Source organism: Carex rostrata, chromosome 1, assembly GCF_964058835.1.
Source record: "Carex rostrata chromosome 1, lpCarRost1.2, whole genome shotgun sequence".
Taxonomy (NCBI): Eukaryota; Viridiplantae; Streptophyta; class Magnoliopsida; order Poales; family Cyperaceae; genus Carex; species Carex rostrata.
The window spans coordinates 12,615,345-12,627,969 of NC_135918.1; the positions used below are offsets into that span (position 1 = coordinate 12,615,345).

General features: G+C 34.4%; 1 protein-coding gene and 1 pseudogene across 2 annotated transcripts in view; both read right to left on the minus strand.

Moving 5' to 3' along the window:
• Positions 1–4,552: 4,552 nt before the first annotated feature.
• On the minus strand, positions 4,553–7,347 carry LOC144559069 (actin-97-like). The gene is made up of 5 exons (XM_078308004.1): positions 7,232–7,347; positions 6,405–6,469; positions 5,582–6,294; positions 5,201–5,495; positions 4,553–5,105 (listed from the first exon to the last, which is right to left on the minus strand). The coding sequence occupies exons 2-5, from the start codon at positions 6,462–6,464 to the stop codon at positions 5,040–5,042; spliced, it is 1,134 nt and encodes a 377-aa protein (XP_078164130.1). The 5' UTR covers positions 6,465–6,469; positions 7,232–7,347; the 3' UTR covers positions 4,553–5,039.
• Positions 7,348–9,532: 2,185 nt separating this feature from the next.
• The window catches only part of LOC144559076 (uncharacterized), a 46,350-nt pseudogene continuing 43,257 nt past the window's right edge, over positions 9,533–12,625 (minus strand). The window contains exon 3 of the transcript XR_013513088.1: positions 9,533–9,547. The product of XR_013513088.1 is annotated as an uncharacterized LOC144559076 (transcript). The remainder of the gene's footprint in view (positions 9,548–12,625) is intronic.

Genomic DNA, 12,625 nt, shown 5'->3' on the forward strand with positions numbered 1-12,625 from the left:
TAGTTAGGAACAGTTGATCAATTAGCAAAATAAATATGTCAACCAAAAACAGGAAAATTATGTATGGAACCAGATATTAATTGAAAGATACATGCACACCTAGAGCTTTTATTTGAAGAACAATTTATTGTCCCTCTTAGACAAGCAAAAGAAAGTCATCTCCACGGCATTTTTGCATAAACACCATTGCAAATTGCAAAATCTTGTACTAGCACATTTATTTATTATTCGAGCAATGAGTAGCTAGAGTAACCTAGAGGACCATTTTTTGGTCATATGCGTATTATATATGGAGTTAGGCTGGGGTGCTATGGATAGCATAGTGGCCTCCCGTGCTACGGCTCAATATTCAAGTTTTCAAAATTCAAACGGTCGATCCGAACCGTTCATTGTTTAATCCATATTGAAATGTGCTTGGAGACCAAATTTTACATTTTTTGGAATTTTTTTTCTATTTATTAAGATGGTTTCAAAATCGCTGTTTTTATTAAAATTCTGCACCACTGGAAAACAGCGATTTCAAACCATCTTAATAAATAGCAAAAAAATTCCAAAAAATGTAAAATTTGGTCTCCAAGCACATTTCAATATGGATTAAACAATGAACGGTTCGGATCGACCGTTTGGATTTTGAAAACTTGAATATTGAGCCGTAGCACGGGAGGCCACTATGCTATCCATAGCACCCCAGCCTAACTCTTATATATGATAATAAGGCATATACAAAGTCTGGCAGTAAAACATGAGTAACCTTGTCCGATTATATATATATATATTTAGTAAAACTAATGGCCCATTATTATTGTTCTTTTGTTACAGAAATTTGGTTATTTGAAGTGCATGTCCAAACTCCTGATGGTACGTATGAACTTTGTTTAGTTTCATTTATTAATCAATTCGTAGACACTTCATTAATTTTGTTATACGAGAGTCAAAACTTCTCATTTTCGGGTATATATGCAAAGAAGCTAAAAGTACCTGTAATTGTACCAGTATAAATTTTTATGCAGATATATTCAATCACCATTTATGAACTCATTATTATTATTATTTTCAGTTTACATATCTATTATGGGATTGCAGATATATTCAAACGAGTACATCACATCGATCTATAAGAGGCCACCTTGGTTTAGGGGTGTCAATGGATACGATACGGGTAGGGTGGAACTATTTTCATACCCATACCCATTAAGAATTGATCTTACCCATATCCTATCCATACTCGTTAAGAATTTGCCTTACCCTACCCTACCCATACCCGTTAAAATTAGCAGGTAACGAAACGGTAGTGGGAAAATAACGAATAATACAAATTAATATAATAGTTTTATTATTTTTACAAATAAACCACCAAAACTTATCATATCATACATATGCAAACACAATTACTAATATAAAATTAAAATATAAATATTCAATTAATTCTAAGTAATAATTTTTTATTAAGAAAAAAAAACACAAATATCTCTTCGAACAAATTCAATTCCTTAACTAAATAATAAAAAATTAAAATATTTAGCATAATATTTTTCTTATGATATAATTTATTTTATATAATTATCCATTACTCAACGGATACGAAATAACATATACCCATACTCATACTCGTTTATCTAATGAAAGAAAAATTCTTACCCATACTCATACCCAATAAGTTAACGAAAAAAAATTTTACTCATATCTGTCTTATCGAATACAATACAGGTAGGATAAACGGGTGTCATTGACACCCCTACCTTGGTTATTTCAAGCACATATATCTTGCGGGAGAGGGGGGTGTCCGATAGCCATCGGACCCAAAAGTGGTTCCAACGGGTTCTCTCACCGTCAGATCTGCTTTAGGATTCGTGTGTACGAATTTTAAAGCAGACACAAAATTGTGGGCGTGAATCCTAAAGCAGGTCCAACGATGAGAGAACCCGTTGAAACCACTTTGGGTCCGATGGCCATCGAACACCCCCCCTCTCCCATATCTTGCTTAAAATTCTTATGCTTTGTTTTTGTTTAGTTGTCAATATGTAATGATTGGCAGTTAGGAAGGCGGCATCAGCAAAATTAAATGATTGTTCTATGCAAAGACATTTCTAAACTTATAAGCCCGGCCCAAAAGTGCGGAAAACCACGTAAAAACCTGGGCACCACTTGTGAATAACAAAAGGCCACCGAAGATGTGCACACGGCACGGTGGATGATGTTAGGAGGCTATGTCAAGATGTGTTTGTATCGTGTTGTAAGAAATGTTGTGTTCATTTTAGCAAATCTTAGATGCACGGTATAACACGACACGTACGTCTAGCAGGGACACGGCACATTAATGTGTTTGGATATAGAACTTGTCTATAAGAAAATTAAAAAACAAAGATAAAATCGATAAAAATTAATATTTGATTATATGTTTTTAGTCACAAGGGCTAAATTAAAGCTTCATATTTTCTTTTTCAGCCTTGTTTCCAAGTTCCCTCTCTCCCGATTTTGAAATGCTCGAGAAAACAAAGAATGTAAAAGACAGAGAAATGGAGAAAGGAAGAAGAGAAGGAGGACGGGGCTGGGGAGAGGGTTGCGGCATTGGGAGATAGAATGAGGCAGGTGGGGACGAGGCGGAGAGGAGAGAGGAGTGGCCATGCCGATAGAATGAGGCAGGTGGGGACGAGGCGAAGAGGAGAGAGGGGTGGCCAGGGTTCACACTGGAGCATGGCCCAGCATATCAAGCTTAGATGTACCGTGTCCATAGATCAATCTCGGTGTTTTTTAGCACAGCACACGACACTCTGGAGCACGGCACGTTTACAATTCACGAGGCACCAATGCACCAGTTTCCATCATTTTGATTTAGATAGTCGGTCTTGTTTGATCGGTGATGTTGAGTAGAGAGATTATATTTTACTCACTCAAACTATTCTTATAACAGTTCTACTACTTAATATTTCCTAAACATCCAAACTACGAAAACAATCTTCGTCTTATCTTCTCTTTTTTTTTTTTTTTTTGCTTGGTTGGTTCAAAGTGGAGATCAAGACCTCCTAATTATACTTACTTAACAAGAGCAAAAAAAATATCTAGAGTACTTAAGACATTTTTGACTCACTCTAATATTTTTATATCCTACACTTCAAGATATTTTATTCATCTTATTGAGTAGAACTAGGGTGTTCTTGAGCTCACCAAAGTGTTTGGTGACCTTAACTCCAAAACTCATCAAATCGGTTTTTAATGACGAATCCGAACCGTTAGAACCCGCCTATTTTACGTGTGATGTATCTACATGTGAAATTTTTAAACATTCGAATTAGTTTAGTATAAAGTCAATCGGTCTATTTAAATTTGACCTAATATTACAAAATCAAGCAAAATTGACAGATAGGATGAAGAAATAAATTGAACTTAAGCCCAATTCCAAGCTTTCTGCAGTCTCTACACACGGCACGTACGGTATGCAGACGATCTGATTTTAATGGGGCAGACGAATCAGACCGAGGCTACCCGGATAAAAGGGATTTTGGACGTGTTTTGTGCTGTTTCAGGGCAACAGATTTCCCCTGCTAAATCTAGGATATCAGTAAGCCAGTATACACCACATGAAGTAGCAAACGTTGTTACAAGTATTAATTTTTCAAGCTGGCTTTGCAACGGCAACAGAATTATATCTTGGGTGTCCAGTCGAGGTATCTAAGCCGGCATCTTTTCAACCACTGTTGGATAAGACTGATGGCCAATTGAGTGCTTGGAAAGGGAAACTGCTATCACAAGCCGGCAATATAGTATTGATCAAGTCAGTCTAGAATCCATGCACCCTTCTATATTATATGTCAACTACTCAAATTTCATGGATCAGTATTATTGAACATTAATTGAAACAAAGTTGAGAAGTCTTTTTTGGGGGTAGGGATCAGTGCAGGTACATTGCATTAAGGAATTAAGGAATTTTCACATATTGAACAGGGCACTACGTATGAAGAATTTATGGAAAATAGCCTCTTGGCACAAAGCTTTGTGGGTTAGTGCAAAATATTACCCTAACAGCACATTATGGGATAAGAAGTGAATATACTCTTGCAGGCGTGGTTTTTGATGACTTGAAATGAAGGGATTCAGATGCACTCACATTAATAGGGAAACGAATGTTTCATCCTACAAACTTGAAAATTTGGGTCAAACTGGTAACATCTGTTATTTAGGTTTCGCAATTCCCTTATTTTATGATGTGTAATGAACTATGCAATAGAACTTTGATGAATGTTGGGCATTGATGGCCAAAAATAAAACTGATGAACAGGTATTAATATTCTGAAATTCTCTTAAAAAATCTATCTTTAATCTAGCAACCATCATACAAGTAATTAAATGAGCTCAGCATTGCAAGACCAGAATGTGTGTGTGTGCGCGCGCATGTGTACTGAACTATTTTGATATATATATATACGCACCGACGTCCTGAGTAAGACAATAAATTTATTGTGCTTTTAAGTATTTAACAGTACTAACAGCCAGTCCTTATAAATCAAATAAAGGATGCTTTTGGATAATGAGTAACTAGGAGGAATAAGAGATATTTTCAGGCAAACAAATATGTTGTAATAAAGTATTGTATACAGTTATTTTAGTTCCTGTGCCAAAACAAATAAACCCCTTCGAAATAAATGTTTTGAAGTACAAGTAAATGTAAACACCCAAACAAATGATCTACCACCACTACTAACATTCAAAATACAAATGAAAGGAACTACACAAAGAAGACAACTTGAACAAAGAACCTATTGTGGCCATGAGACATGAAGCGCATGAAAGAGATCAAGTAGAAAAGATAGCTTTCAACTTTTCCTTCAATCCCATTTCAAGAGTAGCCACAAGGCATCGATCAACCCTGTTTTGCTCAAAGTTCCAAAACCCGAGCACGTAGACTCCTTTGCAAAGCCGCACTCAAAACAGAGGCAAAAGTTGTGACAAAACTCTCAAATCCACCCAAAGGACACAAAGAGCAGTAGGAAAAAGAAATAATGTATAGAAAAAAAAAATGAATGAAACTGAAGATAGAATACTTAGAAGCACTTCCTGTGCACAATTTGGGGACCAGCTTCATCATACTCAGCCTTTGAGATCCACATCTACGAGAAATTAGGAAAAAAAAAAGATGAATTTATACATGAATCATCACAGTTGAAATAATAAATGATAAATTTTTATGTAAATATTTGGGTACCTGTTGGAAGGTGCTGAGTGAGGCAAGGATGGAACCACCGATCCAGACACTGTACTTCCTCTCGGGAGGAGCGACAACCTTGATCTTCATGCTGCCGGGGGCAAGAGCAGTGATATCCTTGCTCATACGGTCAGCAATACCCGGGAACATGGTTGTGCCACCACTGAGCACGATGTTACCATACAGATCCTTCCTGATATCCACGTCACACTTCATGATCGAGTTGTATGTCATCTCGTGGATACCTCCTGATTCCATACCAATCAGTGATGGCTGGAACAACACCTCAGGACACCTGCACAAGGAAAGGCGTTGGGTTGAATATAGACAAATAAGATTAAAGATGTGAATTTAAATGGATGAATGAATACAAAGAGCAACCTGAAACGCTCATCGGCGATGGTGATGACCTGGCCATCTGGCAACTCGTAGGTCTTCTCAACAGAGGAGCTGTTCTTAGAAGTCTCCTGTTCTTTCTCGATGTCAAGGGCAACAAAGGCGAGCTTCTCCTTCATGTCACGCACGATTTCACGCTCAGCTGAGGTGGTGAAAGTGTAACCGCGCTCAGTGAGGATCTTCATCAGGTAGTCGGTCAGGTCACGGCCGGCAAGGTCGAGACGGAGGATGGCATGCGGGAGAGCATACCCCTCGTAGATCGGGACTGTGTGGGTCACACCATCACCAGAGTCAAGGACGATACCAGTTGTACGGCCACTGGCATAGAGAGATAGCACGGCCTGGATGGCGACATACATGGCAGGGGAGTTGAAGGACTCAAAGATGATCTGGGTCATCTTCTCCCTGTTGTTCTTGGGGTTTAGTGGGGCCTCAGTGAGTAGGATCGGGTGCTCCTCAGGGGCTACACGGAGCTCATTGTTAAATGTGTGCAACCAGATCTTCTCCATGTCATCCCAGTTGGTGACGATACCATGCTCGATCGGGTATTTCAAGGTGAGGATACCCCTCTTGGACTGGGCCTCGTCACCTACATAGGCATCCTTCTGGCCCATACCAACCATGACTCCTTGGTGGCGGGGCCGGCCGACGATACTGGGGAAGACGGCTCTGGGGGCATCATCACCTGCGAAACCAGCCTGAATGAAGAGAAAAAAAAAAATTAAGATTTTTATGAGTAAAAGGTGATAATAATTTAAGCTATATCATTATCGCAGAAAATAAGGATGGAGAGGAAAATAGTATATACCTTGACCATACCGGTACCATTGTCGCAGACGAGGGGCTGAACTTCTTCACCGTCGGCCATTTGTTCTATTGAAATTTAGAAAAAATTAGAAAAACTAAAAAATATAAAACTCTGGTCAATGGCTCAGTGTCACATTAAAAGGTATAATTAGATCATGCATGGTATTGGGCAATTAAAAAAAACTAACATGGTTTGAAGACTTCATTTGAAAGCTTATATCTATAGCATGCATGACAACAACCAAGTTCAACTTAAAAATTAGATCATAAATTCCTATATGCTGAAACGAATACATATATCAAGAAAAAAAAATTCTTTAGAATTTTTAACAAGAAAACAATATATAGCCAATTCATTGAATGCTTTAGCTGTATTATAATAAACTGTACAATTAAATCATAAATATTTTGGGTCAACTTGAATTTGATGCATTTGAAATACAGATCATATACATTTCAAAATTCTATGCAAGGTATATAAGAAGAACCTACAATAGATGATGTTGAAATTTAATCATGCATCATTTAATGCACAATTGCACCAACGATTTACTGACCAAACTATATACCAAACTTGCACGAACTATACAGTATTCCAAGTCAAAGAACCAAGGCTATACTACAACACAACAGTAATTTTGGAACATGTTCTAGATATCAGAGATTGATATGATCTTATATAAGATATAACAGATGGAATCACTAAAAGCCAAAGTCAAACACCTGATAGGCATCAGTTTGGAAACTATGCAATTGATCCAAGCTCGGTGCCACACGATCTAATAACACCAAAAAGAAAACACAAAAGAGATGAGATGGAATCCATACCTTCGCTTTGGAAATGAAGAAGTTGAAGATAAGAAGCTGATCCCTTCGAAAAAAAACACCAAAGAAATGAAATGCAGGAAAGATACAGACGAAGAGATAGAGGAAGAGCTCAATGCATCCCTCCATTTTATAGCTGTTAGCTCTCTTAATTCAACTCAACTCCCTCCCCACTCTCTTTATTTTCTTAATTGACTGCTCTCGGTTCACAAACACCAGTTTCGTGTTGTTTCTGGCACAGTGGACCCGTTGAAATCAGAGGCGCCGTCACTCCCTTAGTCCGGGTGCAGAGTGTGGTTCAATCAATGGGATGGCCTAGCGTAATTCTGTTTGGTAATACCAACAGGTGGTCGCCACGTACGATTAATACTGCGGGTCCCACTGAGGTAATTCTTAGCTGGCCGTTGGTAGGGGTGAGGTACATGCTGTTTGCTGTGATGACCATGATGGGGAGACTGGAGGTGAGCAAAGAGGGGTCTGGAGCTGACTCTTGAAATAATTTTCAACCGTTAGATGAGAAATCAGGGGTCCCGCAAAGCGGTATTGCCACGTCATCAGTCTGGGTCGTGCAGTCGGGTTTAAAGGGGCGTGCGTTCACGCCATATATCACTAGCTGTCACGGTGATATCAGGGATTAGTCTTTGATTTCTTCATTCTACAGGGGTCAATTAGTAAATGTAAAATTTTCGGATTTGTGGACAGGTTGTGGGAAATTTAATAGTTATTAGTTAACGTTGGGATAACTGTGATGTTAGGCGGATCTCATGTGATTTTTTTAATAGGACATGATTTGATTTGTTTTATAAAACAATTATTGATATAATATGTTTGTATGATTGAGTGCAGGGGCGGACGCAGAATTTCTGTCAGGGAGGAACAGGAATCGGATTCAAATAGCTTACAGGGTTTAAACTCATTAGCTATCAAATACTAAATAAAAAAACAATCAACATAATAAAAAAACAATATAAATAACATACTCTTACATAATAAAAACAACAAAATAATATCATTTTACATATTAAAAAACAACAAAGTTGGTCCGAGCCCGTAAATTTCTATAAAATTTATATAAAAACAACACAATTTTTAATTCACAATGCTTTTGAACTGGTCTGGCAAGATTTTTAATTCCAGGGAGGGGCAAAATGATACGGAACCCGTATTTTTTCACTGAATTTCAAAATTCAGAGGGGGGGCGGTTGTCCCCCTCTGGCTCAAGGTGGGTCCGCCCCTAATTGAGTGATTCATGGATAGAACTTAATTAAATTGTTTAATTTCTTCGTAATTCTCGACAAATAAAGCACCCGGTCAAAGTAATTATAGAATCTTATAGGTGGTGAAATGTAAATACGTTTGACTATAGTACTTTATAATTTGATCAATAGCTGGATAATGTCATAATGGTTGCTAGATGCAAGTGATTTGATTTTTTTATTCTAAGAAATGTTTTATGACAGTGAGTGCTATGATGAAGAAATTTGGTTAAAAAGCAATTTGAATAGTAGAATTTACTGGGGAATGTTTTGCATCACTATCTATGAATTTTAGATTACTTGGTTGTTTGCTTAGGAGCAAAGAAAAGATTTTTAATAGGATGGAAAAAATTTAAGTGAAACATAATTTTATAATTATTATGAATATTAAGTACAGTTTTTCCTTTTTTTTTAAAAAGACAAAAAAAAACATATTTTGAAAAAAAATATTACGATGAGGTATAAAAAAATTATTTTTTGAAACTTAAGTATGTTTTGTATAATTTTCATTAAGAAAGAATAAAATATAAATATATTTTTGAAATATTTTGAGCCAAAGAGCAAGTGTCTCCTCTGACTCTGTGTTTTAATTGTACATTCATGGAATCATAACCTATCCAATTTAAATAACTTATTGGATTGTCCGAAATTTTTAAAAATACCATTTTATTAAAATTAATAAACCAAAACACCAAATTGGTCTGGAATTGTTAAATTTCGCATTGCCGTTGCGAGGGGAAGCGGACGCTTATTTTGGTCGCTTCTGGGCCCAGCGGGCTGGGCCGCTTTGGGGGCCAGCGGCCACACTGGATTTTGCTTATTTTTCTCTTCTTCTTTTTTTTTTTATGGAAAACAGAATTTTTTTTATTATTTTTATTTTTTGTATTAAAATATTAGAAATGTTGAATATATTTCTTTGAAAATAGATGAAATACAATATAATTTGATTTATTAGAAAGACTGCAACAAATAACCCGGATCAATATTTTTCAGGCCGGATTTTTCGCGGCTGTAAGAAAAATTAATATATTTCTTTATGTGTTATTGGAAAATAATAAAAATACTTAGATTCTGAGTTATTGATCCCGGTTCAAAAGTCACTTCTAGGTAATCCAAAAAATATTGTGATCTTTCTAATACATTTAATTTATAAAAAGTTATATCTATTTTGAGAATTATTTTTGAAAAACAATCATTAAATAAATTAAAGTTTTTAATTTTTTTCAAAAATAGATACAACTTTTTAAAAATTAAATGTACTAGAAGGATCATAATATTTTTTTGTATTACCTAGAATTGAATTTTGAACCGGGATCAATAACTCAGAATCTAAGTATTTTTATTATTTTCCAATAACACATAAAGAAATATATTAATTTTTCTTACAGCCGCGAAAAATTCGGCCTGAAAAATATTGATCCGGGTTATTTGTTGCAGTCTTTCTAATAAATCAAATTATATTGTATTTCATCTATTTTCAAAGAAATATATTCAACATTTCTAATATTTTAATACAAAAAAAATAAAAAATAAAATTCTGTTTTCCAAAAAAGAAGAAAAAAAAAATCAAAATCCAGTGTGGCCGCTAGCCCCCAAAGCGGCCCAGCCCACTGGGCCCAGAAGCGGCCTAAATAAGCGCCCGCTTCCTCTCGCAGCGGCCCGGTTTCAGATGCCCGCTTCCCTTGGCAGCGGCCATGCGGATTATATAAATTCCGACCCAGATTGGTGTTTTGGTTTATCAATTTTAATAAAATGGTATTTTTAAAATTTTCGGTTGGATTGTCTTTGTAAAAGTTCAATTATTTAATTCAAATCAGACAATTCAATCTGACTATATAAATAATCCTTCTTGTTTATCCTGCTTGAATTTAGAGATAAAATTCATACTCATTTTCCAAGAAGTTACAATTCTGGGAAAAAAAAATCTAAACAAATTGAATTAAAAATGTTGAAAATAATTTTCAGTTTCAAATAAAGGTTCACCACAAATTTGCAAAATTGTACGGTGTAATTTGGATCAAACAATAAGTTTGTGTGTCAATGTTTCACATTTAAATACATATACAATTTAGTCAAATTCAGAAATTTTGTACATAGATTTTGACTGTATTTGACCTATATTTAATTGAATTATTTCAGGGTTCAACAACCAGTGTCAAGTTTTCATCAAATAGTGTCAGGTTTCAGAATTTTAGTCTATGAATTGTGTATTAGTCGGTCCTATATTTGAAATTTTGTAAAAGACTTAGAATTTTGAAAATAATATTTATAAATTGAATAAAAATGTTTAGTTTATTCAGTTTTAAATTAAGGTTAGTTGCTTTTCAATCATAGATGACACCTAAAAACAACACATAAAAAATTCTCAAGTTTTGTTTTTAGAATTATTTGACAAGTTTAAAAGTTTCGAACTTTTTTTCATAAATTTAAGCTTGAAAAAAGTCTAAAATTTGAAACATATTTGAAAACTTGACTAAACAAATATCTGAATTTACTTGAAAAAAAAAAACTCTTGGATGCAAAACACAAAATAAATGTTTGAAAATTTGCTAGTTCTTCAAATTAGAGTCTGAAACCTTGAAAAACTTGTCAACAATTATTATAAACAAAAAGAAAATTCTGCTGTAACAAAACCTGACCTAAAATATTTGAAAACTTCTTACACAAAAATGTACTAATTGCTTGAGAACTTGTTAGCTCTTCAGAGTAGAGTATAAAACCTATAAAATTTGACAAAACTATTATGCATTAAAATGATATTTCAAACCTTACAGATAATGTTGCACTAAATGTTTGAAGCCTCGGATTATGAAAGTTGGTAAAAAAAAAAAAAAAATTGCAGAAACTTTTTCAATAAATATTTGGAGCATGAAAATTTGCTTGAAGTATGAAAATTCAGTTTATGACTCTTTAGCAAAGAATAAAATCATCTGTACTTAAACACTTAAGAAATCGGCAGAAGCTAAGATAAGCATGTTTGAAAAGGGTTTTTAGAAAAAGAAGTCCAATTTGAAATTTATTTAGATAAAAATAGGATATAAAATAGATGATCAACAAAAGTAATTTTTAAGAAACATTGGACTTCCGTGAAAAGAAAAAATAATAAACATTACAATAATTGTTTTGTTTTAAATAAAAATATAATTAATTTTCACAGTACAACAATCTTACTTAAACGTTGAAAAATCATAGGTTATGTTTAATTGTGGAATAAGAAGTGGAGTAAATTACTTACTCCATACTTAAAGTTATCAAACGAAATATAATATGAAGTATAATATAGGAATAAGACGGTATTATGGAGGATTAATTTACTCTATCTATAATCCACTGTTATAGACTGAGATTTATTTCTTAATTTCTCTTCTGTGGACGGATTATTAATTAGTCATAATTAACTTCAACTATCAATCGAAATATAAAACAAAAGAAGTAGAATAAAGTAAGCTACTTAATCCTTACTCTACGCTTAAGGAGCCAAACGAGAAGTAACATAGGTGGTTTAAGATGAAGTAAGATTTGAGTTAAACCGGAGTAACTTACACCACCTAGAGATGTGGTTTAGCTTACTTCACCAAACATGATTAATTTACTCCGGTTTAGCTTGAAGTAAGAAATTTAATCTGGTTTAACTTTACTCCAGAACCAAACATGACCTTAAATATTTAAGAAAAAACTTTTATTTTTCTCTCCCCTGTGCGTAAAAATACAAGATTCCAGACATTAGCAAAATTAATTTCAACATTTTGTACATCAGATGTCAAGCTTTATAAAGATATCCAAGTATAGAATTTCAAAAATGAAGGTAACATGCCTTCCAAACGAAGTTGGGCCAACGACTCTATAAAAAAAAAATTGTTTTTTCTTAAAAAAAAAGCACCTATGACATGTCCAGTAAAAAAAATTATCATTTAAAAAATAATATAAGAAGAAAATTTGGAAAGAAACATTCTGCATTCCTTAGTAACCAGGTAACGGCATTTTCCTTAATTTCATAACCAGGTACCTGCATGTCATCTTCATAAATCATAAGAAATAAAAAAATAATAATAAAAAGATTATATTCTACAAATTTATTATATAACTAATTTATTGAACTACTTAGATCAAAGTTAAAAGTTTATACGATAAATTTTTCAGA